Genomic DNA, 27,781 nt, shown 5'->3' with positions numbered 1-27,781 from the left:
CTCGGAAAACTCCCAGCATGGCTGGCTGACGGTCACTGTCGTTGCAGAGCTTCCCACGTGATGAGGCCGAGGACGGGGACACCCCATCCAGCTCCCAGAGGGAGGGGTCGGAGCACCACCCGCCCGCCCGTGAGGCCCAGTGCAGGCTCCAGGTCAGCGTGCCCACGGAGGCATCAGCCCCACCGGGGGAGACGCGGAGGTGGGGAAGGCCTGCTGCCGAGACACCGCCCAGGATACAGCCGGCGGCCCAGTCTGAGGCTGCCACGGAGCTCAGCACACCCGGCTCCGACCCAGAGTCCAGAGAACCCCGGCCTCTGAGGCACCAGGAGGACCTGGAGCCCAGCACGCCAGAGCACAGAGGTGAGGACGCTGGGGCTGGTGCACGGGAGTGTGTGGGGAGGGGTGCTGAGCTACACAGGGACGAGTCCCCGAAAGCTGCTGCTGGGCCTGCAGCAAGCGCTGGCCTCACACCCCCCGCCCCCCATCTTGCACACTTCAGTCCCAAAAGACATCTGACGCTGGGTATTCTTTGGGAACCTCTTGGAAGGTTTCTGTCCCGGGGTACGCACATGCCAAGGCTGGCCTGTGGGCAAACTTTGCTTCTCCCCCAACTCTAGCACTGGCCTCCAACTGGAACCAGGCTCCACTTCCCACACCTGTCCCTAAAGAGGTGGTGGCTCCAGGTGCAGGACCCAGGGATCCACCGAGGGCAGATGGAGAAGCGAGACTTGCCCTCGCAGAGACACCAGGCCAGCTGGGTACTGGCCAGCACACCGGGCAGATCGGATCTCCGTGCCTGCAGACCCCCAGCCCCAGGCACTGATGTCCCACCCCCTCAGCGAGAACCTCCACCTCCACGTGCACCTCTACCTGCTCGGGCTTTGGCAAGAGAACCCGAGGCAGAGGAGGAGTCACCGCCTCGGCAGGGAGAGCCTGCCCTGGCTCCCGCGCAACACCCAGATGCCCACGATCACTCACCCAGCCCTGCAGGGAGAAAGAGCCCCCGCTCTGGACAGAGACCCAGAGCCCTTGCCGGAAACACCACGTCCAGGGGAGCGGTCGGCTCTGCAGCCTCCATCCCTGTCTGCTCACCGTGGATGCCGGCAACTCGGTCTGCCCCCAGGGGACATGGAGTTCCTTTCCCCTGAACTGCTTTGCATTTGGTTTGTTTCCACCTTTCTGGTGATGTTTTATTTTTTGTATGGTTTCCTGTATTTTTGTTTTTTAAGTTGGGATTAGTAAACTTTTTCATCATTGTTGCAATCTGGGATCACTGTTGTGTAACTCTGGTGATACTGTGTTACCATCACCACTTTGTAGTTTCAGACCCGTTCGATCTTTATGCCCCACCCCCCAACAAAGCCTGGATTCAAGGCAAGCACGCCCTGTTCATCCCTCCCCCCGATCCTGAACACAATTTCATCTTTTCTTTCTGCATTCCTTCCTATATTCTTGGTGTCCCCAATCAATGACTCTCAGTGAAATGACTGAAGGAGTGTTTTTCGGACTCTCCACCTACTGTAAGACTCCATTGGAGAGTTCTCATTTTTATGTCATTTGAACTAGCCTTTGATAGCTGAAAGGACGGTGTACGTCCTTTCAAGATACCATGTGCCAAACGAAGCCCTTTTGGCAACTGCCATCATTATCTCCAGGCAGGCATTGCTGTTTGAAGGGTGACATCTCAGCCAGAAGGCAGAGGCTGAGCTCCTCTTGTTGCACCAGCTCCCAAAAGAAGCCAAGAAAGGGAGCTGGAACAACAAACCACCCCCATGCCCAGGAAAGCGTTCTTCATGACAGAAGGCTAGAAAATGACCCAACATCCTTGTGGCCCAGAACCACTCTAGAAAATCACTGTTCCATAAAAAAGAGAAACACATGGGAAGTTCCAAGGAGAGGCAATGCCCATGGCCAGTGTACTTGAGAGACGGCCTGACCGCTCCGGGGAAGACACGCACCGACGGAACCCCTTGGGAAACAGCAGTGATAGTCCTCACCGTCGTAAGGGTTTCCTCTGGGGACAACCTGCCCTGGGCACCACACGAGGGAGCAGACCGGCTTCTCTTCCTCTGCCCCCACACCATTCACTCATGAAGGCAGCTCAGGTGTTCTCATGCCCTGCCTGCCTGCCTGCCTGGCTCATCCGTGAGCTGTGACCACCTCCAGGGTAGGACTCCACCTTTTCCTCTCTGTGTACCGTGAATCTGCACACAGTGGGCTTTCAGAACCTTAGGAGACTTGAGCCATTCCCGCTCGAGCCAGAACCCTCCCCAGGAAGGAAAACAGCTGTGGAGTCATTTTGGCCCCAGCACTGGTTCCGAAAGCCTGGCGGCTCCTACAGCCTCTACGGTGTGAAGAGGGAGGTCCCTTTTGACAGAGCTTTCCGGCTCTCAGATCTAAGCTGTTGTTTCACTGTCAGCTGTGTCTTCCGTTGCAGCCAGGTGGGCCACGCTGCTCCAAAGGAGCTCACAAGCTGAGTTTCAAGGGAGGACAGGGATGGCTACAACGTGCTGCAAACTGAGTGAGGGTCCCCACAATCCTCAGCAAAGGTCTGTGGTGTGCAAGTGGGGAGTAGAGGGCCCCCAAGTTCCAAAGGAAGGGAGGTAGTCGGGAGCTAAAGCCCTTGGCTGCTGTGGTAGCAGCTGCAGATGGCAGCTCGTCCACAGTGCACTTCGAATGAGGTCATATGAGCGGGACTCTGGAAATGGCTCCGAAATCAAGAGAAAGGGGTCAGGGTATGTGGGAATCCGGCGGGGGTGGGGGGTGGATGAAGGAAGGTGTCCCTCCTCTCTCCAGTGCAATTTGGTTTGGTGAGTCTCAAAGCTACCAGATGGCACTTCCCAAGTCAGGCCCCCGCAGGAATCAGGGTGGGCTGCCTGCCTCGGCCCCTGCCACAGGGACAAGCCACACCAGTGGCCTCCCTGAGCTCCAATGGCCGGATCTGGGGGGTCCTGTCTGGGTGCACACCTCCTTGCTGTGGCCAAGTTCCCCCCTTCTCTGAGCACCAGCTTCATCCTCTCGAATGAGGACATCGATTGCTACCTTGGCACGTTACTCTCTTCATCCTCTGAAGGCTCATTAGGCTTATCCTACAATTACTAGCTGGCCCGAAGAGATATCTCCTGAATCCAGATTAACCTGGAGTCTCCCAGGCTCATCTGGCATGTCTTCCCTGAAGTCTGCCAAAACCCACACCCTTGCATTTCCAGGGACTCCCCTTAGCCAGCTGGGCAGAAAACCCAGCATGCTTCAAACAAGCTGACAGACAAGTGGGAGAGGACTCACGGGCAGACGGCTTCCCTCAGGTCTCGGGTGGAGCTCTGGGACCACAGCAGCAACGGGCCATCCCAGCCCCTGGGCTCAGCAGCGCCCTCATTCTCAGGCCGGCGGCTCTGCCCTGAGGGGAGCAGGAACGTCACCAACTGCCGCAGGCGGACCTCAAGCCCCTCCCACTGCTGGAGCCTGACCTGCCCCGGCCCCACCCCTTCCCCTACCCCAGCAGGACGAGAGCTCGTCTTCCCCTGGCTTCCAACGGGAGGCCCGGCCCTGGGCCCCGATTGGGCACTGCCCCAGCCCGGAGCCAATCACAGTGGCCAGGGAGGTGGAACGCACCGATTGGCCAGGGCCAGGTCATGTGACCATACTCCCCAGGAAACTCAAATATTACCAAGGTTCCCTAAGAAACCAATGAACAAAATTATCCAGTAAAGGCAAACCGTACTTTTTAATGAGGCCAATGTCACAGAAAAAAAAAAAAAAATGCTCCACAGTAAACTGCTCAAGGAAGCTACTAAATAAACTTTCAGAAAAGTTTAGTAGGTTTTTTTTTTTTAAATAGGGTGACGGAGAGATATACCTTTCCCATCTATGTGAATTTAGGTTTAAACTAGATTTCCCTTGGCTGTTATATAAGACAAAAAAACCCACATCACCCTCTTTCACTCCCCCCCACCCCCAAAAAGTGTTTTAATCTATTGAATTTTTGTGTCCTCAGTTGTGTCTGATTCACGGCAACTCACGAACTCTACACAGCCAGGCTCTTCCGTCCATGGAATTCAGGGCAATTTTTTCTGTCCCAGTAAATGCCCACCCTGGGTGATCCAAAGGCAAGGGCTCAGAGGCTCCTGAGAGACTAACTAACTCCTTTCAGCTGAGCACAGAGCTGGCTCCTCACTGGGATGCCTGTGGCCTGGGGCTCCCAGAGGGGAGAGCAGCACTCGCCCCACCGTGTGGTCACTGCTGGAAGTGCAGGCTGCTCCTCACTCCCCCTTGACAGTGTCCCTGAGGGCAGAACAGTGTGAATCGAATCAAGGTGGAAATGCAAACTCCAATGCAACCAACCTTCCCACAAGGTCTCCAAAACCACTCAGGAACAGGGAATTGGAAACTGCAGGGGATGACATGAATGGAGATGGAGACTTGACACCTTACACCGAGTTCACTTCCAGTTATCCCTAGACAAACTTTCCATGAAAACTTGTCACAAATCTAGAAGAACAATGAGCAGAAACCGGACACGTGCTTTGAGTCTTCACACACAAAACTAAAAGGCAGTCCACAAAAAAAACCCAGAGAATACAGTGGACTTTGCAAAATCAAAGATATCTACTGTGGGAAAGACCTCATGACAAAAGCAAAAGACAGGTCATACATCGCGAGACGAATGAGTGGAAACACAAAGCTTATCAAGGATGTGTCTCCAAACAGACAAAGAACGCCAACACAACAAGCCTGTGAAAACTAGGGAAAGGTCTGAAGGGACACCAGACGGAGGAAGACACACACAGAGTATCCCGGATGATGTCCAGCACTGAGGGCCTGAAGAAACAACAGTCTAGTTGCACCCCCTCAGGCCTGTGTGACCGTGGATGAGGCCTCTGTTTCCCGGTGGCTCTGAGACATGGACAGGGAGGAAGGGGAAGAGAAGTCACTTGCATTTCTAATACTCACAGCAAAGTCTTCCAATGAGAAGGGAATTATCACCCCCACTGCCAATGCCATTCACTGAAGTGATACCCACGAGTCCATCTACCCCAGAAGGGAAGGATGGACCTGTTCTCACAAAACGGCGAGAGATGGAAGGAGGAAGATCAAGCCCACACCAATCACTGGAAAGAGAAGCTGTGCTCAGGGCTTGAAAGAATTCCTATTGGGAAAATCATGTCACAGCCCCACATGGCAATCCACAGCTTCCATGCTATTCCTCCCAAAATGCCAATGCATTTTCGCACCGAACAAAGAATTGCAAAGGGGGTACGGAAACAGAAAGGAGCCTACATTGTCAATACAATCCGACGAAAAAGCCCCGATACGGACATCCAAGGTTGTGTGAAAGGAAATTAGACGACCAAACTAGGATCCTCAGGAGAGTATCGGAGAAGGCAATGGCGACCCACTCCAGTACTCTTGCCTGGAAAATGTCCTGGACGGAGGAGCCTGGTAGGCTGCAGGCCATGGGGTCATGCAGAGTCAGACACGACTGAAGTGACTTAGCCGCAGCAGCAGCAGCAGCAGGACAGTATGCTATTGGGAATACAACAACACACACAGATCCAGATCGATGGAATAAAGTTGAGGGTCCAGAAACAAACCCCAGCATCCATGGTCAACTCATCTCTGACACAGACGGGGAGAATATCCAAATGGGAACAGGAAAGCCTCTTCAATCAATGTCCATGGGAAAACCAGACAGCTACATCTGAAGAACGCTATTGGTTTTGATCTCATACCACCTCAATATCGGGGAAAAACCTCACCCTAAAGACTGATGTCATGAGATAGCTAGAAAGAAGCGTAGGTCAAAGGCTCCTTAACATCAGAGTCTCCTTGCCATTTGCTGGGCGGAGGTCGAAATGGGTCTCTTCAAGTAAGAGAAAGAGGTAAACGAAGTACACCACTGGGTTTCCATCCAATGGAACCTCTTCACAACAGAGAAGCTAAGCATTCACAAATGCAAAAGATAGGAAACGGAACACGAGAGACTCCTTGCAAGTGGTGTATCTGAGAAGGGGTTCATATGGAAAGAGACGAAGAATGCACAGCACTCAGATTCCAAGAAACACCACCACCACCCTTGACCCTTCCCCCATGACCAACTCTGACCTAAAGCCTTTCTCTCCCTCTAACCTATCCCTAAAACATAACCCTCATCTAATCATATACATGTGCATCCCTAGCATCCGTCCATCCATCCACACACGAGAGAGAAAGAGGAAGACACAGACGGAATTGAGAAAGGAAAAGAGAGGGACACAGCCAGAGAGAGACACGGAACCAAAGAGAGGAAAGGAGTCGATGGTCCAGACTTTTCCTCAATCTGTCTCGAAGGTAGAAGCAATGACAGCGCCCTTCCACCCCAGAAGGGGGAAAAGGACGGAAGGTTTGGAGAGGAAAAGACAAGAACGCAGGGAGCCAGTAGAAGCTCAGCCACCCGCAGAAGCCGAGCTGGGACACTTCAACAGAATCTCAATGGAAACAGAGGACTAGAAAGTTGGCTACTCTTTTCTATAAGAGAGGGAGACCTTCGAGTCTTCCTTTCGGTCCTCCAACTTGGATGCGGGGTCTCAAAACAGTCAGGAGGGGGAGTGCCTTTTCCTGGGTACCACGGCGCATCCAGGCCTCGTTCTGCCCCATTCTGTGCTGTGTCAGCCCTGGATGGAATCTTTCTTTCTGAAGTCTCAGCGCACGAGCTCCACGTGATATCGGCCCCAGGTGGAAAGGCATGGAGCTGCTCGTAGGCCGACAGGCCTAGGAAGCAGATGGGAGAATGACCCCCACTCTGCAGATGGAGAGACTGGGGAAACCCTGAGGGGCATATGGTTGTCAAGGGCCACACCACTTATGAGAAGAAGGAGCCTGGTCTGAGAGCAGCATGGTCCTCGGAGCTCAGGCCCTGGCTGAACCCAGGCCTCCCCAGGGCTGTGGGCTGGGCCGTGTGGGTGTCACTGTGCCTGCACATGGCCTAAGGGGGGTGATCGAGCAGTCAGAAACCCAGAGATTCCCTTGGGAAGTTTTGGGGAAGGGACCTCAGCACGAACCCCAGGAAATGATGTCACCTGCCGGCAACAGAACCCAACAGAACCCGCAATCCGTGTATCCAGGCCTCCAGAGCGGAGAGGAGCCCCCAGCCAGATCACTTGCTGCCAAGATGTTCTGCTGTTTGCCCCTGTCCAGAGGCCGGGGCCTCAGGAGAGCTCACAGGCAGTGTGCGTGGGCACCCTGTCGACGTTGGCTCAGGACACCCCCGAGAGGCCTCTGGCCCTTTGCCCGGAGAAACAGAAAGGTAACACGGGGAGCCCCAGGCCGGGCCAGGCCACCTCTCCCATGCCACCCGGAAACACCGGGTCCTTTGCCTGTGTGTGGGGATGCGGGTTTCTCGGGCTGTGTCCCCCTCAAGGAAGCCCAGGCGGATGTGGGGTCAGAAGCCTGTGGACAAGTTGTGTCCACACCCCAGGGGAGAGCAGGCTGGGCGGGATGGGGAGAGTGTGGGCAGCGCCGGCCACCCAGGCTGACCTCACACCCTCAGATGGGTCTCTTTCCTCCCGGGTGGGGATCTGAGCAGACACACGTCTCTGACCCTTCTGGGAAGAGAAGTTCGAGCAGGCAGAAGCAGCGGCTCCACTGGCCAGGCCCAGCTCGGAAAACTCCCAGCATGGCTGGCTGACGGTCACTGTCGTTGCAGAGCTTCCCACGTGATGAGGCCGAGGACGGGGACACCCCATCCAGCTCCCAGAGGGAGGGGTCGGAGCACCACCCGCCCGCCCGTGAGGCCCAGTGCAGGCTCCAGGTCAGCGTGCCCACGGAGGCATCAGCCCCACCGGGGGAGACGCGGAGGTGGGGAAGGCCTGCTGCCGAGACACCGCCCAGGATACAGCCGGCGGCCCAGTCTGAGGCTGCCACGGAGCTCAGCACACCCGGCTCCGACCCAGAGTCCAGAGAACCCCGGCCTCTGAGGCACCAGGAGGACCTGGAGCCCAGCACGCCAGAGCACAGAGGTGAGGACGCTGGGGCTGGTGCACGGGAGTGTGTGGGGAGGGGTGCTGAGCTACACAGGGACGAGTCCCCGAAAGCTGCTGCTGGGCCTGCAGCAAGCGCTGGCCTCACACCCCCCGCCCCCCATCTTGCACACTTCAGTCCCAAAAGACATCTGACGCTGGGTATTCTTTGGGAACCTCTTGGAAGGTTTCTGTCCCGGGGTACGCACATGCCAAGGCTGGCCTGTGGGCAAACTTTGCTTCTCCCCCAACTCTAGCACTGGCCTCCAACTGGAACCAGGCTCCACTTCCCACACCTGTCCCTAAAGAGGTGGTGGCTCCAGGTGCAGGACCCAGGGATCCACCGAGGGCAGATGGAGAAGCGAGACTTGCCCTCGCAGAGACACCAGGCCAGCTGGGTACTGGCCAGCACACCGGGCAGATCGGATCTCCGTGCCTGCAGGACCCCCAGCCCCAGGCACTGATGTCCCACCCCCTCAGCGAGAACCTCCACCTCCACGTGCACCTCTACCTGCTCGGGCTTTGGCAAGAGAACCCGAGGCAGAGGAGGAGTCACCGCCTCGGCAGGGAGAGCCTGCCCTGGCTCCCGCGCAACACCCAGATGCCCACGATCACTCACCCAGCCCTGCAGGGAGAAAGAGCCCCCGCTCTGGACAGAGACCCAGAGCCCTTGCCGGAAACACCACGTCCAGGGGAGCGGTCGGCTCTGCAGCCTCCATCCCTGTCTGCTCACCGTGGATGCCGGCAACTCGGTCTGCCCCCAGGGGACATGGAGTTCCTTTCCCCTGAACTGCTTTGCATTTGGTTTGTTTCCACCTTTCTGGTGATGTTTTATTTTTTGTATGGTTTCCTGTATTTTTGTTTTTTAAGTTGGGATTAGTAAACTTTTTCATCATTGTTGCAATCTGGGATCACTGTTGTGTAACTCTGGTGATACTGTGTTACCATCACCACTTTGTAGTTTCAGACCCGTTCGATCTTTATGCCCCACCCCCCAACAAAGCCTGGATTCAAGGCAAGCACGCCCTGTTCATCCCTCCCCCCGATCCTGAACACAATTTCATCTTTTCTTTCTGCATTCCTTCCTATATTCTTGGTGTCCCCAATCAATGACTCTCAGTGAAATGACTGAAGGAGTGTTTTTCGGACTCTCCACCTACTGTAAGACTCCATTGGAGAGTTCTCATTTTTATGTCATTTGAACTAGCCTTTGATAGCTGAAAGGACGGTGTACGTCCTTTCAAGATACCATGTGCCAAACGAAGCCCTTTTGGCAACTGCCATCATTATCTCCAGGCAGGCATTGCTGTTTGAAGGGTGACATCTCAGCCAGAAGGCAGAGGCTGAGCTCCTCTTGTTGCACCAGCTCCCAAAAGAAGCCAAGAAAGGGAGCTGGAACAACAAACCACCCCCATGCCCAGGAAAGCGTTCTTCATGACAGAAGGCTAGAAAATGACCCAACATCCTTGTGGCCCAGAACCACTCTAGAAAATCACTGTTCCATAAAAAAGAGAAACACATGGGAAGTTCCAAGGAGAGGCAATGCCCATGGCCAGTGTACTTGAGAGACGGCCTGACCGCTCCGGGGAAGACACGCACCGACGGAACCCCTTGGGAAACAGCAGTGATAGTCCTCACCGTCGTAAGGGTTTCCTCTGGGGACAACCTGCCCTGGGCACCACACGAGGGAGCAGACCGGCTTCTCTTCCTCTGCCCCCACACCATTCACTCATGAAGGCAGCTCAGGTGTTCTCATGCCCTGCCTGCCTGCCTGCCTGGCTCATCCGTGAGCTGTGACCACCTCCAGGGTAGGACTCCACCTTTTCCTCTCTGTGTACCGTGAATCTGCACACAGTGGGCTTTCAGAACCTTAGGAGACTTGAGCCATTCCCGCTCGAGCCAGAACCCTCCCCAGGAAGGAAAACAGCTGTGGAGTCATTTTGGCCCCAGCACTGGTTCCGAAAGCCTGGCGGCTCCTACAGCCTCTACGGTGTGAAGAGGGAGATCCCTTTTGACAGAGCTTTCCGGCTCTCAGATCTAAGCTGTTGTTTCACTGTCAGCTGTGTCTCTTCCGTTGCAGCCAGGTGGGCCACGCTGCTCCAAAGGAGCTCACAAGCTGAGTTTCAAGGGAGGACAGGGATGGCTACAACGTGCTGCAAACTGAGTGAGGGTCCCCACAATCCTCAGCAAAGGTCTGTGGTGTGCAAGTGGGGAGTAGAGGGCCCCCAAGTTCCAAAGGAAGGGAGGTAGTCGGGAGCTAAAGCCCTTGGCTGCTGTGGTAGCAGCTGCAGATGGCAGCTCGTCCACAGTGCACTTCGAATGAGGTCATATGAGTGGGACTCTGGAAATGGCTCCGAAATCAAGAGAAAGGGGTCAGGGTATGTGGGAATCTGGCGGGGGTGGGGGGTGGATGAAGGAAGGTGTCCCTCCTCTCTCCAGTGCAATTTGGTTTGGTGAGTCTCAAAGCTACCAGATGGCACTTCCCAAGTCAGGCCCCCGCAGGAATCAGGGTGGGCTGCCTGCCTCGGCCCCTGCCACAGGGACAAGCCACACCAGTGGCCTCCCTGAGCTCCAATGGCCGGATCTGGGGGGTCCTGTCTGGGTGCACACCTCCTTGCTGTGGCCAAGTTCCCCCCTTCTCTGAGCACCAGCTTCATCCTCTCGAATGAGGACATCGATTGCTACCTTGGCACGTTACTCTCTTCATCCTCTGAAGGCTCATTAGGCTTATCCTACAATTACTAGCTGGCCCGAAGAGATATCTCCTGAATCCAGATTAACCTGGAGTCTCCCAGGCTCATCTGGCATGTCTTCCCTGAAGTCTGCCAAAACCCACACCCTTGCATTTCCAGGGACTCCCCTTAGCCAGCTGGGCAGAAAACCCAGCATGCTTCAAACAAGCTGACAGACAAGTGGGAGAGGACTCACGGGCAGACGGCTTCCCTCAGGTCTCGGGTGGAGCTCTGGGACCACAGCAGCAACGGGCCATCCCAGCCCCTGGGCTCAGCAGCGCCCTCATTCTCAGGCCGGCGGCTCTGCCCTGAGGGGAGCAGGAACGTCACCAACTGCCGCAGGCGGACCTCAAGCCCCTCCCACTGCTGGAGCCTGACCTGCCCCGGCCCCACCCCTTCCCCTACCCCAGCAGGACGAGAGCTCGTCTTCCCCTGGCTTCCAACGGGAGGCCCGGCCCTGGGCCCCGATTGGGCACTGCCCCAGCCCGGAGCCAATCACAGTGGCCAGGGAGGTGGAACGCACCGATTGGCCAGGGCCAGGTCATGTGACCATACTCCCCAGGAAACTCAAATATTACCAAGGTTCCCTAAGAAACCAATGAACAAAATTATCCAGTAAAGGCAAACCGTACTTTTTAATGAGGCCAATGTCACAGAAAAAAAAAAAAAATGCTCCACAGTAAACTGCTCAAGGAAGCTACTAAATAAACTTTCAGAAAAGTTTAGTAGGTTTTTTTTTTTTAAATAGGGTGACGGAGAGATATACCTTTCCCATCTATGTGAATTTAGGTTTAAACTAGATTTCCCTTGGCTGTTATATAAGACAAAAAAACCCACATCACCCTCTTTCACTCCCCCCCACCCCCAAAAAGTGTTTTAATCTATTGAATTTTTGTGTCCTCAGTTGTGTCTGATTCACGGCAACTCACGAACTCTACACAGCCAGGCTCTTCCGTCCATGGAATTCAGGGCAATTTTTTCTGTCCCAGTAAATGCCCACCCTGGGTGATCCAAAGCCAAGGGCTCAGAGGCTCCTGAGAGACTAACTAACTCCTTTCAGCTGAGCACAGAGCTGGCTCCTCACTGGGATGCCTGTGGCCTGGGGCTCCCAGAGGGGAGAGCAGCACTCGCCCCACCGTGTGGTCACTGCTGGAAGTGCAGGCTGCTCCTCACTCCCCCTTGACAGTGTCCCTGAGGGCAGAACAGTGTGAATCGAATCAAGGTGGAAATGCAAACTCCAATGCAACCAACCTTCCCACAAGGTCTCCAAAACCACTCAGGAACAGGGAATTGGAAACTGCAGGGGATGACATGAATGGAGATGGAGACTTGACACCTTACACCGAGTTCACTTCCAGTTATCCCTAGACAAACTTTCCATGAAAACTTGTCACAAATCTAGAAGAACAATGAGCAGAAACCGGACACGTGCTTTGAGTCTTCACACACAAAACTAAAAGGCAGTCCACAAAAAAAACCCAGAGAATACAGTGGACTTTGCAAAATCAAAGATATCTACTGTGGGAAAGACCTCATGACAAAAGCAAAAGACAGGTCATACATCGCGAGACGAATGAGTGGAAACACAAAGCTTATCAAGGATGTGTCTCCAAACAGACAAAGAACGCCAACACAACAAGCCTGTGAAAACTAGGGAAAGGTCTGAAGGGACACCAGACGGAGGAAGACACACACAGAGTATCCCGGATGATGTCCAGCACTGAGGGCCTGAAGAAACAACAGTCTAGTTGCACCCCCTCAGGCCTGTGTGACCGTGGATGAGGCCTCTGTTTCCCGGTGGCTCTGAGACATGGACAGGGAGGAAGGGGAAGAGAAGTCACTTGCATTTCTAATACTCACAGCAAAGTCTTCCAATGAGAAGGGAATTATCACCCCCACTGCCAATGCCATTCACTGAAGTGATACCCACGAGTCCATCTACCCCAGAAGGGAAGGATGGACCTGTTCTCACAAAACGGCGAGAGATGGAAGGAGGAAGATCAAGCCCACACCAATCACTGGAAAGAGAAGCTGTGCTCAGGGCTTGAAAGAATTCCTATTGGGAAAATCATGTCACAGCCCCACATGGCAATCCACAGCTTCCATGCTATTCCTCCCAAAATGCCAATGCATTTTCGCACCGAACAAAGAATTGCAAAGGGGGTACGGAAACAGAAAGGAGCCTACATTGTCAATACAATCCGACGAAAAAGCCCCGATACGGACATCCAAGGTTGTGTGAAAGGAAATTAGACGACCAAACTAGGATCCTCAGGAGAGTATCGGAGAAGGCAATGGCGACCCACTCCAGTACTCTTGCCTGGAAAATGTCCTGGACGGAGGAGCCTGGTAGGCTGCAGGCCATGGGGTCATGCAGAGTCAGACACGACTGAAGTGACTTAGCCGCAGCAGCAGCAGCAGCAGGACAGTATGCTATTGGGAATACAACAACACACACAGATCCAGATCGATGGAATAAAGTTGAGGGTCCAGAAACAAACCCCAGCATCCATGGTCAACTCATCTCTGACACAGACGGGGAGAATATCCAAATGGGAACAGGAAAGCCTCTTCAATCAATGTCCATGGGAAAACCAGACAGCTACATCTGAAGAACGCTATTGGTTTTGATCTCATACCACCTCAATATCGGGGAAAAACCTCACCCTAAAGACTGATGTCATGAGATAGCTAGAAAGAAGCGTAGGTCAAAGGCTCCTTAACATCAGAGTCTCCTTGCCATTTGCTGGGCGGAGGTCGAAATGGGTCTCTTCAAGTAAGGGAAAGAGGTAAACGAAGTACACCACTGGGTTTCCATCCAATGGAACCTCTTCACAACAGAGAAGCTAAGCATTCACAAATGCAAAAGATAGGAAACGGAACACGAGAGACTCCTTGCAAGTGGTGTATCTGAGAAGGGGTTCATATGGAAAGAGACGAAGAATGCACAGCACTCAGATTCCAAGAAACACCACCACCACCCTTGACCCTTCCCCCATGACCAACTCTGACCTAAAGCCTTTCTCTCCCTCTAACCTATCCCTAAAACATAACCCTCATCTAATCATATACATGTGCATCCCTAGCATCCGTCCATCCATCCACACACGAGAGAGAAAGAGGAAGACACAGACGGAATTGAGAAAGGAAAAGAGAGGGACACAGCCAGAGAGAGACACGGAACCAAAGAGAGGAAAGGAGTCGATGGTCCAGACTTTTCCTCAATCTGTCTCGAAGGTAGAAGCAATGACAGCGCCCTTCCACCCCAGAAGGGGGAAAAGGACGGAAGGTTTGGAGAGGAAAAGACAAGAACGCAGGGAGCCAGTAGAAGCTCAGCCACCCGCAGAAGCCGAGCTGGGACACTTCAACAGAATCTCAATGGAAACAGAGGACCAGAAAGTTGGCTACTCTTTTCTATAAGAGAGGGAGACCTTCGAGTCTTCCTTTCGGTCCTCCAACTTGGATGCGGGGTCTCAAAACAGTCAGGAGGGGGAGTGCCTTTTCCTGGGTACCACGGCGCATCCAGGCCTCGTTCTGCCCCATTCTGTGCTGTATCAGCCCTGGATGGAATCTCTCTTTCTGAAGTCTCAGCGCACGAGCTCCACGTGATATCGGCCCCAGGTGGAAAGGCATGGAGCTGCTCGTAGGCCGACAGGCCTAGGAAGCAGATGGGAGAATGACCCCCACTCTGCAGATGGAGAGACTGGGGAAACCCTGAGGGGCATATGGTTGTCAAGGGCCACACCACTTATGAGAAGAAGGAGCCTGGTCTGAGAGCAGCATGGTCCTCGGAGCTCAGGCCCTGGCTGAACCCAGGCCTCCCCAGGGCTGTGGGCTGGGCCGTGTGGGTGTCACTGTGCCTGCACATGGCCTAAGGGGGGTGATCGAGCAGTCAGAAACCCAGAGATTCCCTTGGGAAGTTTTGGGGAAGGGACCTCAGCACGAACCCCAGGAAATGATGTCACCTGCTGGCAACAGAACCCAACAGAACCCGCAATCCGGGTATCCAGGCCTCCAGAGCGGAGAGGAGCCCCCAGCCAGATCACTTGCTGCCAAGATGTTCTGCTGTTTGCCCCTGCCCAGAGGCCGGGGCCTCAGGAGAGCTCACAGGCAGTGTGAGTGGGCACCCTGTCGACGTTGGCTCAGGACACCCCCGAGAGGCCTCTGGCCCTTTGCCCGGAGAAACAGAAAGGTAACACGGGGAGCCCCAGGACGGGCCAGGCCACCTCTCCCATGCCACCCGGAAACACCGGGTCCTTTGCCTGTGTGTGGGGATGCGGGTTTCTCGGGCTGTGTCCCCCTCAAGGAAGCCCAGGCGGATGTGGGGTCAGAAGCCTGTGGACAAGTTGTGTCCACACCCCAGGGGAGAGCAGGCTGGGCGGGATGGGGAGAGTGTGGGCAGCGCCGGCCACCCAGGCTGACCTCACACCCTCAGATGGGTCTCTTTCCTCCCGGGTGGGGATCTGAGCAGACACACGTCTCTGACCCTTCTGGGAAGAGAAGTTCGAGCAGGCAGAAGCAGCGGCTCCACTGGCCAGGCCCAGCTCGGAAAACTCCCAGCATGGCTGGCTGACGGTCACTGTCGTTGCAGAGCTTCCCACGTGATGAGGCCGAGGACGGGGACACCCCATCCAGCTCCCAGAGGGAGGGGTCGGAGCACCACCCGCCCGCCCGTGAGGCCCAGTGCAGGCTCCAGGTCAGCGTGCCCACGGAGGCATCAGCCCCACCGGGGGAGACGCGGAGGTGGGGAAGGCCTGCTGCCGAGACACCGCCCAGGATACAGCCGGCGGCCCAGTCTGAGGCTGCCACGGAGCTCAGCACACCCGGCTCCGACCCAGAGTCCAGAGAACCCCGGCCTCTGAGGCACCAGGAGGACCTGGAGCCCAGCACGCCAGAGCACAGAGGTGAGGACGCTGGGGCTGGTGCACGGGAGTGTGTGGGGAGGGGTGCTGAGCTACACAGGGACGAGTCCCCGAAAGCTGCTGCTGGGCCTGCAGCAAGCGCTGGCCTCACACCCCCCGCCCCCCATCTTGCACACTTCAGTCCCAAAAGACATCTGACGCTGGGTATTCTTTGGGAACCTCTTGGAAGGTTTCTGTCCCGGGGTACGCACATGCCAAGGCTGGCCTGTGGGCAAACTTTGCTTCTCCCCCAACTCTAGCACTGGCCTCCAACTGGAACCAGGCTCCACTTCCCAGACCTGTCCCTAAAGAGGTGGTGGCTCCAGGTGCAGGACCCAGGGATCCACCGAGGGCAGATGGAGAAGCGAGACTTGCCCTCGCAGAGACACCAGGCCAGCTGGGTACTGGCCAGCACACCGGGCAGATCGGATCTCCGTGCCTGCAGGACCCCCAGCCCCAGGCACTGATGTCCCACCCCCTCAGCGAGAACCTCCACCTCCACGTGCACCTCTACCTGCTCGGGCTTTGGCAAGAGAACCCGAGGCAGAGGAGGAGTCACCGCCTCGGCAGGGAGAGCCTGCCCTGGCTCCCGCGCAACACCCAGATGCCCACGATCACTCACCCAGCCCTGCAGGGAGAAAGAGCCCCCGCTCTGGACAGAGACCCAGAGCCCTTGCCGGAAACACCACGTCCAGGGGAGCGGTCGGCTCTGCAGCCTCCATCCCTGTCTGCTCACCGTGGATGCCGGCAACTCGGTCTGCCCCCAGGGGACATGGAGTTCCTTTCCCCTGAACTGCTTTGCATTTGGTTTCTTTCCACCTTTCTGGTGATGTTTTATTTTTTGTATGGTTTCCTGTATTTTTGTTTTTTAAGTTGGGATTAGTAAACTTTTTCATCATTGTTGCAATCTGGGATCACTGTTGTGTAACTCTGGTGATACTGTGTTACCATCACCACTTTGTAGTTTCAGACCCGTTCGATCTTTATGCCCCACCCCCCAACAAAGCCTGGATTCAAGGCAAGCACGCCCTGTTCATCCCCCCCCCCGATCCTGAACACAATTTCATCTTTTCTTTCTGCATTCCTTCCTATATTCTTGGTGTCCCCAATCAATGACTCTCAGTGAAATGACTGAAGGAGTGTTTTTCGGACTCTCCCCCTACTGTAAGACTCCATTGGAGAGTTCTCATTTTTATGTCATTTGAACTAGCCTTTGATAGCTGAAAGGACGGTGTACGTCCTTTCAAGATACCATGTGCCAAACGAAGCCCTTTTGGCAACTGCCATCATTATCTCCAGGCAGGCATTGCTGTTTGAAGGGTGACATCTCAGCCAGAAGGCAGAGGCTGAGCTCCTCTTGTTGCACCAGCTCCCAAAAGAAGCCAAGAAAGGGAGCTGGAACAACAAACCACCCCCATGCCCAGGAAAGCGTTCTTCATGACAGAAGGCTAGAAAATGACCCAACATCCTTGTGGCCCAGAACCACTCTAGAAAATCACTGTTCCATAAAAAAGAGAAACACATGGGAAGTTCCAAGGAGAGGCAATGCCCATGGCCAGTGTACTTGAGAGACGGCCTGACCGCTCCGGGGAAGACACGCACCGACGGAACCCCTTGGGAAACAGCAGTGATAGACCTCACTGTCGTAAGGTTTTCCTCTGGGGACAACCTGCCCTGGGCACCACACGAGGGAGCAGACCGGCTTCTCTTCCTCTGCCCCCACACCATTCACTCATGAAGGCAGCTCAGGTGTTCTCATGCCCTGCCTGCCTGCCTGCCTGGCTCATCCGTGAGCTGTGACCACCTCCAGGGTAGGACTCCACCTTTTCCTCTCTGTGTACCGTGAATCTGCACACAGTGGGCTTTCAGAACCTTAGGAGACTTGAGCCATTCCCGCTCGAGCCAGAACCCTCCCCAGGAAGGAAAACAGCTGTGGAGTCATTTTGGCCCCAGCACTGGTTCCGAAAGCCTGGCGGCTCCTACAGCCTCTACGGTGTGAAGAGGGAGATCCCTTTTGACAGAGCTTTCCGGCTCTCAGATCTAAGCTGTTGTTTCACTGTCAGCTGTGTCTCTTCCGTTGCAGCCAGGTGGGCCACGCTGCTCCAAAGGAGCTCACAAGCTGAGTTTCAAGGGAGGACAGGGATGGCTACAACGTGCTGCAAACTGAGTGAGGGTCCCCACAATCCTCAGCAAAGGTCTGTGGTGTGCAAGTGGGGAGTAGAGGGCCCCCAAGTTCCAAAGGAAGGGAGGTAGTCGGGAGCTAAAGCCCTTGGCTGCTGTGGTAGCAGCTGCGGATGGCAGCTCGTCCACAGTGCACTTCGAATGAGGTCATATGAGCGGGACTCTGGAAATGGCTCCGAAATCAAGAGAAAGGGGTCAGGGTATGTGGGAATCTGGCGGGGGTGGGGGGTGGATGAAGGAAGGTGTCCCTCCTCTCTCCAGTGCAATTTGGTTTGGTGAGTCTCAAAGCTACCAGATGGCACTTCCCAAGTCAGGCCCCCGCAGGAATCAGGGTGGGCTGCCTGCCTCGGCCCCTGCCACAGGGACAAGCCACACCAGTGGCCTCCCTGAGCTCCAATGGCCGGATCTGGGGGGTCCTGTCTGGGTGCACACCTCCTTGCTGTGGCCAAGTTCCCCCCTTCTCTGAGCACCAGCTTCATCCTCTCGAATGAGGACATCGATTGCTACCTTGGCACGTTACTCTCTTCATCCTGTGAAGGCTCATTAGGCTTATCCTACAATTACTAGCTGGCCCGAAGAGATATCTCCTGAATCCAGATTAACCTGGAGTCTCCCAGGCTCATCTGGCATGTCTTCCCTGAAGTCTGCCAAAACCCACACCCTTGCATTTCCAGGGACTCCCCTTAGCCAGCTGGGCAGAAAACCCAGCATGCTTCAAACAAGCTGACAGACAAGTGGGAGAGGACTCACGGGCAGACGGCTTCCCTCAGGTCTCGGGTGGAGCTCTGGGACCACAGCAGCAACGGGCCATCCCAGCCCCTGGGCTCAGCAGCGCCCTCATTCTCAGGCCGGCGGCTCTGCCCTGAGGGGAGCAGGAACGTCACCAACTGCCGCAGGCGGACCTCAAGCCCCTCCCACTGCTGGAGCCTGACCTGCCCCGGCCCCACCCCTTCCCCTACCCCAGCAGGACGAGAGCTCGTCTTCCCCTGGCTTCCAACGGGAGGCCCGGCCCTGGGCCCCGATTGGGCACTGCCCCAGCCCGGAGCCAATCACAGTGGCCAGGGAGGTGGAACGCACCGATTGGCCAGGGCCAGGTCATGTGACCATACTCCCCAGGAAACTCAAATATTACCAAGGTTCCCTAAGAAACCAATGAACAAAATTATCCAGTAAAGGCAAACCGTACTTTTCAATGAGGCCAATGTCACAGAAAAAAAAAAAATGCTCCACAGTAAACTGCTCAAGGAAGCTACTAAATAAACTTTCAGAAAAGTGTAGTAGGTTTTTTTTTTTAAATAGGGTGACGGAGAGATATACCTTTCCCATCTATGTGAATTTAGGTTTAAACTAGATTTCCCTTGGCGATTATATAAGACAAAAAAACCCACATCACCCTCTTTCACTCCCCCCCACCCCCAAAAAGTGTTTTAATCTATTGAATTTTTGTGTCCTCAGTTGTGTCTGATTCACGGCAACTCACGAACTCTACACAGCCAGGCTCTTCCGTCCATGGAATTCAGGGCAATTTTTTCTGTCCCAGTAAATGCCCACCCTGGGTGATCCAAAGGCAAGGGTTCAGAGGCTCCTGAGAGACTAACTAACTCCTTTCAGCTGAGCACAGAGCTGGCTCCTCACTGGGATGCCTGTGGCCTGGGGCTCCCAGAGGGGAGAGCAGCACTCGCCCCACCGTGTGGTCACTGCTGGAAGTGCAGGCTGCTCCTCACTCCCCCTTGACAGTGTCCCTGAGGGCAGAACAGTGTGAATCGAATCAAGGTGGAAATGCAAACTCCAATGCAACCAACCTTCCCACAAGGTCTCCAAAACCACTCAGGAACAGGGAATTGGAAACTGCAGGGGATGACATGAATGGAGATGGAGACTTGACACCTTACACCGAGTTCACTTCCAGTTATCCCTAGACAAACTTTCCATGAAAACTTGTCACAAATCTAGAAGAACAATGAGCAGAAACCGGACACGTGCTTTGAGTCTTCACACACAAAACTAAAAGGCAGTCCACAAAAAAAACCCAGAGAATACAGTGGACTTTGCAAAATCAAAGATATCTACTGTGGGAAAGACCTCATGACAAAAGCAAAAGACAGGTCATACATCGCGAGACGAATGAGTGGAAACACAAAGCTTATCAAGGATGTGTCTCCAAACAGACAAAGAACGCCAACACAAGAAGCCTGTGAAAATTCGGGAAAGGTCTGAAGGGACACCAGACGGAGGAAGACACACACAGAGTATCCCGGATGATGTCCAGCACTGAGGGCCTGAAGAAACAACAGTCTAGTTGCACCCCCTCAGGCCTGTGTGACCGTGGATGAGGCCTCTGTTTCCCAGTGGCTCTGAGACATGGACAGGGAGGACGGGGAAGAGAAGTCACTTGCATTTCTAATACTCACATCAAAGTCTTCCAATGAGAAGGGAATTATCACCCCCACTGCCAATGCCATTCACTGAAGTGATACCCACGAGTCCATCTACCCCAGAAGGGAAGGATGGACCTGTTCTCACAAAACGGCAAGAGATGGAAGGAGGAAGATCAAGCCCACACCAATCACTGGAAAGAGAAGCTGTGCTCAGGGCTTGAAAGAATTCCTATTGGGAAAATCATGTCACAGCCCCACATGGCAATCCACAGCTTCCATGCTATTCCTCCCAAAATGCCAATGCATTTTCGCACCGAACAAAGAATTGCAAAAGGGGTACGGAAACAGAAAGGAGCCTACATTGTCAATACAATCCGACGAAAAAGCCCCGATACGGACATCCAAGGTTGTGTGAAAGGAAATTAGACGACCAAACTAGGATCCTCAGGAGAGTATCGGAGAAGGCAATGGCGACCCACTCCAGTACTCTTGCCTGGAAAATGTCCTGGACGGAGGAGCCTGGTAGGCTGCAGGCCATGGGGTCATGCAGAGTCAGACACGACTGAAGTGACTTAGCCGCAGCAGCATCAGCAGGACAGTATGCTATTGGGAATACAACAACACACACAGATCCAGATCGATGGAATAAAGTTGAGGGTCCAGAAACAAACCCCAGCATCCATGGTCAACTCATCTCTGACACAGACGGGGAGAATATCCAAATGGGAACAAGAAAGCCTCTTCAATCAATGTCCATGGGAAAACCAGACAGCTACATCTGAAGAACGCTATTGGTTTTGATCTCATACCACCTCAATATCGGGGAAAAACCTCACCCTAAAGACTGATGTCATGAGATAGCTAGAAAGAAGCGTAGGTCAAAGGCTCCTTAACATCAGAGTCTCCTTGCCATTTGCTGGGCGGAGGTCGAAATGGGTCTCTTCAAGTAAGGGAAAGAGGTAAACGAAGTACACCACTGGGTTTCCATCCAATGGAACCTCTTCACAACAGAGAAGCTAAGCATTCACAAATGCAAAAGATAGGAAACGGAACATGAGAGACTCCTTGCAAGTGGTGTATCTGAGAAGGGGTTCATATGGAAAGAGACGAAGAATGCACAGCACTCAGATTCCAAGAAACACCACCACCACCCTTGACCCTTCCGCCATGACCAACTCCGACCTAAAGCCTTTCTCTCCCTCTAACCTATCCCTAAAACATAACCCTCATCTAATCATATACATAGGCATCCCTAGCATCCATCCATCCATCCACACACGAGAGAGAAAGAGGAAGACACAGACGGAATTGAGAAAGGAAAAGAGAGGGACACAGCCAGAGAGAGACACGGAACCAAAGAGAGGAAAGGAGTCGATGGTCCAGACTTTTCCTCAATCTGTCTCGAAGGTAGAAGCAATGACAGCGCCCTTCCACCCCAGAAGGGGGAAAAGGACGGAAGGTTTGGAGAGGAAAAGACAAGAACGCAGGGAGCCAGTAGAAGCTCAGCCACCCGCAGAAGCCGAGCTGGGACACTTCAACAGAATCTCAATGGAAACAGAGGACCAGAAAGTTGGCTACTCTTTTCTATAAGAGAGGGAGACCTTCGAGTCTTCCTTTCGGTCCTCCAACTTGGATGCGGGGTCTCAAAACAGTCAGGAGGGGGAGTGCCTTTTCCTGGGTACCACGGCGCATCCAGGCCTCGTTCTGCCCCATTCTGTGCTGTGTCAGCCCTGGATGGAATCTTTCTTTCTGAAGTCTCAGCGCACGAGCTCCACGTGATATCGGCCCCAGGTGGAAAGGCATGGAGCTGCTCGTAGGCCGACAGGCCTAGGAAGCAGATGGGAGAATGACCCCCACTCTGCAGATGGAGAGACTGGGGAAACCCTGAGGGGCATATGGTTGTCAAGGGCCACACCACTTATGAGAAGAAGGAGCCTGGTCTGAGAGCAGCATGGTCCTCGGAGCTCAGGCCCTGGCTGAACCCAGGCCTCCCCAGGGCTGTGGGCTGGGCCGTGTGGGTGTCACTGTGCCTGCACATGGCCTAAGGGGGGTGATCGAGCAGTCAGAAACCCAGAGATTCCCTTGGGAAGTTTTGGGGAAGGGACCTCAGCACGAACCCCAGGAAATGATGTCACCTGCCGGCAACAGAACCCAACAGAACCCGCAATCCGGGTATCCAGGCCTCCAGAGCGGAGAGGAGCCCCCAGCCAGATCACTTGCTGCCAAGATGTTCTGCTGTTTGCCCCTGCCCAGAGGCCGGGGCCTCAGGAGAGCTCACAGGCAGTGTGCGTGGGCACCCTGTCGACGTTGGCTCAGGACACCCCCGAGAGGCCTCTGGCCCTTTGCCCGGAGAAACAGAAAGGTAACACGGGGAGCCCCAGGCCGGGCCAGGCCACCTCTCCCATGCCACCCGGAAACACCGGGTCCTTTGCCTGTGTGTGGGGATGCGGGTTTCTCGGGCTGTGTCCCCCTCAAGGAAGCCCAGGCGGATGTGGGGTCAGAAGCCTGTGGACAAGTTGTGTCCACCCCCCAGGGGAGAGCAGGCTGGGCGGGATGGGGAGAGTGTGGGCAGCGCCGGCCACCCAGGCTGACCTCACACCCTCAGATGGGTCTCTTTCCTCCCGGGTGGGGATCTGAGCAGACACACGTCTCTGACCCTTCTGGGAAGAGAAGTTCGAGCAGGCAGAAGCAGCGGCTCCACTGGCCAGGCCCAGCTCGGAAAACTCCCAGCATGGCTGGCTGACGGTCACTGTCGTTGCAGAGCTTCCCACGTGATGAGGCCGAGGACGGGGACACCCCATCCAGCTCCCAGAGGGAGGGGTCGGAGCACCACCCGCCCGCCCGTGAGGCCCAGTGCAGGCTCCAGGTCAGCGTGCCCACGGAGGCATCAGCCCCACCGGGGGAGACGCGGAGGTGGGGAAGGCCTGCTGCCGAGACACCGCCCAGGATACAGCCGGCGGCCCAGTCTGAGGCTGCCACGGAGCTCAGCACACCCGGCTCCGACCCAGAGTCCAGAGAACCCCGGCCTCTGAGGCACCAGGAGGACCTGGAGCCCAGCACGCCAGAGCACAGAGGTGAGGACGCTGGGGCTGGTGCACGGGAGTGTGTGGGGAGGGGTGCTGAGCTACACAGGGACGAGTCCCCGAAAGCTGCTGCTGGGCCTGCAGCAAGCGCTGGCCTCACACCCCCCGCCCCCCATCTTGCACACTTCAGTCCCAAAAGACATCTGACGCTGGGTATTCTTTGGGAACCTCTTGGAAGGTTTCTGTCCCGGGGTACGCACATGCCAAGGCTGGCCTGTGGGCAAACTTTGCTTCTCCCCCAACTCTAGCACTGGCCTCCAACTGGAACCAGGCTCCACTTCCCAGACCTGTCCCTAAAGAGGTGGTGGCTCCAGGTGCAGGACCCAGGGATCCACCGAGGGCAGATGGAGAAGCGAGACTTGCCCTCGCAGAGACACCAGGCCAGCTGGGTACTGGCCAGCACACCGGGCAGATCGGATCTCCGTGCCTGCAGGACCCCCAGCCCCAGGCACTGATGTCCCACCCCCTCAGCGAGAACCTCCACCTCCACGTGCACCTCTACCTGCTCGGGCTTTGGCAAGAGAACCCGAGGCAGAGGAGGAGTCACCGCCTCGGCAGGGAGAGCCTGCCCTGGCTCCCGCGCAACACCCAGATGCCCACGATCACTCACCCAGCCCTGCAGGGAGAAAGAGCCCCCGCTCTGGACAGAGACCCAGAGCCCTTGCCGGAAACACCACGTCCAGGGGAGCGGTCGGCTCTGCAGCCTCCATCCCTGTCTGCTCACCGTGGATGCCGGCAACTCGGTCTGCCCCCAGGGGACATGGAGTTCCTTTCCCCTGAACTGCTTTGCATTTGGTTTCTTTCCACCTTTCTGGTGATGTTTTATTTTTTGTATGGTTTCCTGTATTTTTGTTTTTTAAGTTGGGATTAGTAAACTTTTTCATCATTGTTGCAATCTGGGATCACTGTTGTGTAACTCTGGTGATACTGTGTTACCATCACCACTTTGTAGTTTCAGACCCGTTCGATCTTTATGGCCCACCCCCCAACAAAGCCTGGATTCAAGGCAAGCACGCCCTGTTCATCCCTCCCCCCGATCCTGAACACAATTTCATCTTTTCTTTCTGCATTCCTTCCTATATTCTTGGTGTCCCCAATCAATGACTGTCAGTGAAATGACTGAAGGAGTGTTTTTCGGACTCTCCCCCTACTGTAAGACTCCATTGGAGAGTTCTCATTTTTATGTCATTTGAACTAGCCTTTGATAGCTGAAAGGACGGTGTACGTCCTTTCAAGATACCATGTGCCAAACGAAGCCCTTTTGGCAACTGCCATCATTATCTCCAGGCAGGCATTGCTGTTTGAAGGGTGACATCTCAGCCAGAAGGCAGAGGCTGAGCTCCTCTTGTTGCACCAGCTCCCAAAAGAAGCCAAGAAAGGGAGCTGGAACAACAAACCACCCCCATGCCCAGGAAAGCGTTCTTCATGACAGAAGGCTAGAAAATGACCCAACATCCTTGTGGCCCAGAACCACTCTAGAAAATCACTGTTCCATAAAAAAGAGAAACACATGGGAAGTTCCAAGGAGAGGCAATGCCCATGGCCAGTGTACTTGAGAGACGGCCTGACCGCTCCGGGGAAGACACGCACCGACGGAACCCCTTGGGAAACAGCAGTGATAGTCCTCACCGTCGTAAGGGTTTCCTCTGGGGACAACCTGCCCTGGGCACCACACGAGGGAGCAGACCGGCTTCTCTTCCTCTGCCCCCACACCATTCACTCATGAAGGCAGCTCAGGTGTTCTCATGCCCTGCCTGCCTGCCTGCCTGGCTCATCCGTGAGCTGTGACCACCTCCAGGGTAGGACTCCACCTTTTCCTCTCTGTGTACCGTGAATCTGCACACAGTGGGCTTTCAGAACCTTAGGAGACTTGAGCCATTCCCGCTCGAGCCAGAACCCTCCCCAGGAAGGAAAACAGCTGTGGAGTCATTTTGGCCCCAGCACTGGTTCCGAAAGCCTGGCGGCTCCTACAGCCTCTACGGTGTGAAGAGGGAGGTCCCTTTTGACAGAGCTTTCCGGCTCTCAGATCTAAGCTGTTGTTTCACTGTCAGCTGTGTCTTCCGTTGCAGCCAGGTGGGCCACGCTGCTCCAAAGGAGCTCACAAGCTGAGTTTCAAGGGAGGACAGGGATGGCTACAACGTGCTGCAAACTGAGTGAGGGTCCCCACAATCCTCAGCAAAGGTCTGTGCTGTGCAAGTGGGGAGTAGAGGGCCCCCAAGTTCCAAAGGAAGGGAGGTAGTCGGGAGCTAAAGCCCTTGGCTGCTGTGGTAGCAGCTGCAGATGGCAGCTCGTCCACAGTGCACTTCGAATGAGGTCATATGAGCGGGACTCTGGAAATGGCTCCGAAATCAAGAGAAAGGGGTCAGGGTATGTGGGAATCCGGCGGGGGTGGGGGGTGGATGAAGGAAGGTGTCCCTCCTCTCTCCAGTGCAATTTGGTTTGGTGAGTCTCAAAGCTACCAGATGGCACTTCCCAAGTCAGGCCCCCGCAGGAATCAGGGTGGGCTGCCTGCCTCGGCCCCTGCCACAGGGACAAGCCACACCAGTGGCCTCCCTGAGCTCCAATGGCCGGATCTGGGGGGTCCTGTCTGGGTGCACACCTCCTTGCTGTGGCCAAGTTCCCCCCTTCTCTGAGCACCAGCTTCATCCTCTCGAATGAGGACATCGATTGCTACCTTGGCACGTTACTCTCTTCATCCTCTGAAGGCTCATTAGGCTTATCCTACAATTACTAGCTGGCCCGAAGAGATATCTCCTGAATCCAGATTAACCTGGAGTCTCCCAGGCTCATCTGGCATGTCTTCCCTGAAGTCTGCCAAAACCCACACCCTTGCATTTCCAGGGACTCCCCTTAGCCAGCTGGGCAGAAAACCCAGCATGCTTCAAACAAGCTGACAGACAAGTGGGAGAGGACTCACGGGCAGACGGCTTCCCTCAGGTCTCGGGTGGAGCTCTGGGACCACAGCAGCAACGGGCCATCCCAGCCCCTGGGCTCAGCAGCGCCCTCATTCTCAGGCCGGCGGCTCTGCCCTGAGGGGAGCAGGAACGTCACCAACTGCCGCAGGCGGACCTCAAGCCCCTCCCACTGCTGGAGCCTGACCTGCCCCGGCCCCACCCCTTCCCCTACCCCAGCAGGACGAGAGCTCGTCTTCCCCTGGCTTCCAACGGGAGGCCCGGCCCTGGGCCCCGATTGGGCACTGCCCCAGCCCGGAGCCAATCACAGTGGCCAGGGAGGTGGAACGCACCGATTGGCCAGGGCCAGGTCATGTGACCATACTCCCCAGGAAACTCAAATATTACCAAGGTTCCCTAAGAAACCAATGAACAAAATTATCCAGTAATGGCAAACCGTACTTTTTAATGAGGCCAATGTCACAGAAAAAAAAAAAAAAAATGCTCCACAGTAAACTGCTCAAGGAAGCTACTAAATAAACTTTCAGAAAAGTTTAGTAGGTTTTTTTTTTTTAAATAGGGTGACGGAGAGATATACCTTTCCCATCTATGTGAATTTAGGTTTAAACTAGATTTCCCTTGGCTGTTATATAAGACAAAAAAACCCACATCACCCTCTTTCACTCCCCCCCACCCCCAAAAAGTGTTTTAATCTATTGAATTTTTGTGTCCTCAGTTGTGTCTGATTCACGGCAACTCACGAACTCTACACAGCCAGGCTCTTCCGTCCATGGAATTCAGGGCAATTTTTTCTGTCCCAGTAAATGCCCACCCTGGGTGATCCAAAGGCAAGGGCTCAGAGGCTCCTGAGAGACTAACTAACTCCTTTCAGCTGAGCACAGAGCTGGCTCCTCACTGGGATGCCTGTGGCCTGGGGCTCCCAGAGGGGAGAGCAGCACTCGCCCCACCGTGTGGTCACTGCTGGAAGTGCAGGCTGCTCCTCACTCCCCCTTGACAGTATCCCTGAGGGCAGAACAGTGTGAATCGAATCAAGGTGGAAATGCAAACTCCAATGCAACCAACCTTCCCACAAGGTCTCCAAAACCACTCAGGAACAGGGAATTGGAAACTGCAGGGGATGACATGAATGGAGATGGAGACTTGACACCTTACACCGAGTTCACTTCCAGTTATCCCTAGACAAACTTTCCATGAAAACTTGTCACAAATCTAGAAGAACAATGAGCAGAAACCGGACACGTGCTTTGAGTCTTCACACACAAAACTAAAAGGCAGTCCACAAAAAAAACCCAGAGAATACAGTGGACTTTGCAAAATCAAAGATATCTACTGTGGGAAAGACCTCATGACAAAAGCAAAAGACAGGTCATACATCGCGAGACGAATGAGTGGAAACACAAAGCTTATCAAGGATGTGTCTCCAAACAGACAAAGAACGCCAACACAAGAAGCCTGTGAAAATTCGGGAAAGGTCTGAAGGGACACCAGACGGAGGAAGACACACACAGAGTATCCCGGATGATGTCCAGCACTGAGGGCCTGAAGAAACAACAGTCTAGTTGCACCCCCTCAGGCCTGTGTGACCGTGGATGAGGCCTCT

At 54.9% G+C, this 27,781-nt stretch overlaps 3 protein-coding genes and 1 long non-coding RNA gene across 4 annotated transcripts; 3 read left to right on the top strand and 1 right to left on the bottom strand.

The window, feature by feature from the left end:
- Positions 1 to 1,214: 1,214 nt before the first annotated feature.
- Positions 1,215 to 13,809, bottom strand: LOC145527785 (uncharacterized). Its single transcript, XR_014069867.1, has 2 exons — positions 10,923 to 13,809; positions 1,215 to 3,397 (listed from the first exon to the last, which is right to left on the bottom strand). It is a non-coding gene; the product is annotated as an uncharacterized LOC145527785 (long non-coding RNA).
- LOC145527752 (uncharacterized) lies at positions 7,119 to 11,463 on the top strand. The gene is made up of 3 exons (XM_081545821.1): positions 7,119 to 7,282; positions 7,682 to 7,994; positions 8,252 to 11,463. Exons 1-3 carry the CDS (start codon positions 7,148 to 7,150, stop codon positions 8,872 to 8,874), a joined length of 1,071 nt encoding a protein of 356 aa, XP_081401947.1. The 5' UTR covers positions 7,119 to 7,147; the 3' UTR covers positions 8,875 to 11,463.
- LOC145527691 (uncharacterized) lies at positions 12,972 to 16,534 on the top strand. Its single transcript, XM_081545747.1, has 3 exons — positions 12,972 to 14,918; positions 15,318 to 15,630; positions 15,888 to 16,534. Exons 1-3 carry the CDS (start codon positions 14,508 to 14,510, stop codon positions 16,508 to 16,510), a joined length of 1,347 nt encoding a protein of 448 aa, XP_081401873.1. The 5' UTR covers positions 12,972 to 14,507; the 3' UTR covers positions 16,511 to 16,534.
- On the top strand, positions 16,466 to 24,164 carry LOC145527690 (uncharacterized). Its single transcript, XM_081545746.1, has 3 exons — positions 16,466 to 22,548; positions 22,948 to 23,260; positions 23,518 to 24,164. Exons 1-3 carry the CDS (start codon positions 22,138 to 22,140, stop codon positions 24,138 to 24,140), a joined length of 1,347 nt encoding a protein of 448 aa, XP_081401872.1. The 5' UTR covers positions 16,466 to 22,137; the 3' UTR covers positions 24,141 to 24,164.
- Positions 24,165 to 27,781: the final 3,617 nt, after the last annotated feature.

The sequence above is a fragment of the Giraffa tippelskirchi genome, chromosome 11 (assembly GCF_054371585.1).
Source record: "Giraffa tippelskirchi isolate mGirTip1 chromosome 11, T2T-mGirTip1v1.2.pri, whole genome shotgun sequence".
In the NCBI taxonomy this organism is placed as follows: domain Eukaryota; kingdom Metazoa; phylum Chordata; class Mammalia; order Artiodactyla; family Giraffidae; genus Giraffa; species Giraffa tippelskirchi.
Note: the sequence above shows the minus strand (reverse complement) of the source record. Positions and strands in the feature narration are given on the sequence as shown.

What these genes read in the sequence shown, in the direction of transcription:
- LOC145527752 (XM_081545821.1), top strand. Translation starts at nt 7,148, where the DNA reads ATGTTCTGCTGTTTGCCCCTGTCCAGAGGCCGGGGCCTCAGGAGAGCT. An exon ending in TTGCCCGGAGAAACAGAAAG is followed by an intron (nt 7,283 to 7,681) that starts GTAACACGGGGA and finishes CTGTCGTTGCAG; the next exon opens with AGCTTCCCACGTGATGAGGC. An exon ending in CAGCACGCCAGAGCACAGAG is followed by an intron (nt 7,995 to 8,251) that starts GTGAGGACGCTG and finishes CCCCAACTCTAG; the next exon opens with CACTGGCCTCCAACTGGAAC.
- LOC145527691 (XM_081545747.1), top strand. Translation starts at nt 14,508, where the DNA reads ATGGTCCTCGGAGCTCAGGCCCTGGCTGAACCCAGGCCTCCCCAGGGC. An exon ending in TTGCCCGGAGAAACAGAAAG is followed by an intron (nt 14,919 to 15,317) that starts GTAACACGGGGA and finishes CTGTCGTTGCAG; the next exon opens with AGCTTCCCACGTGATGAGGC. An exon ending in CAGCACGCCAGAGCACAGAG is followed by an intron (nt 15,631 to 15,887) that starts GTGAGGACGCTG and finishes CCCCAACTCTAG; the next exon opens with CACTGGCCTCCAACTGGAAC.
- LOC145527690 (XM_081545746.1), top strand. Translation starts at nt 22,138, where the DNA reads ATGGTCCTCGGAGCTCAGGCCCTGGCTGAACCCAGGCCTCCCCAGGGC. An exon ending in TTGCCCGGAGAAACAGAAAG is followed by an intron (nt 22,549 to 22,947) that starts GTAACACGGGGA and finishes CTGTCGTTGCAG; the next exon opens with AGCTTCCCACGTGATGAGGC. An exon ending in CAGCACGCCAGAGCACAGAG is followed by an intron (nt 23,261 to 23,517) that starts GTGAGGACGCTG and finishes CCCCAACTCTAG; the next exon opens with CACTGGCCTCCAACTGGAAC.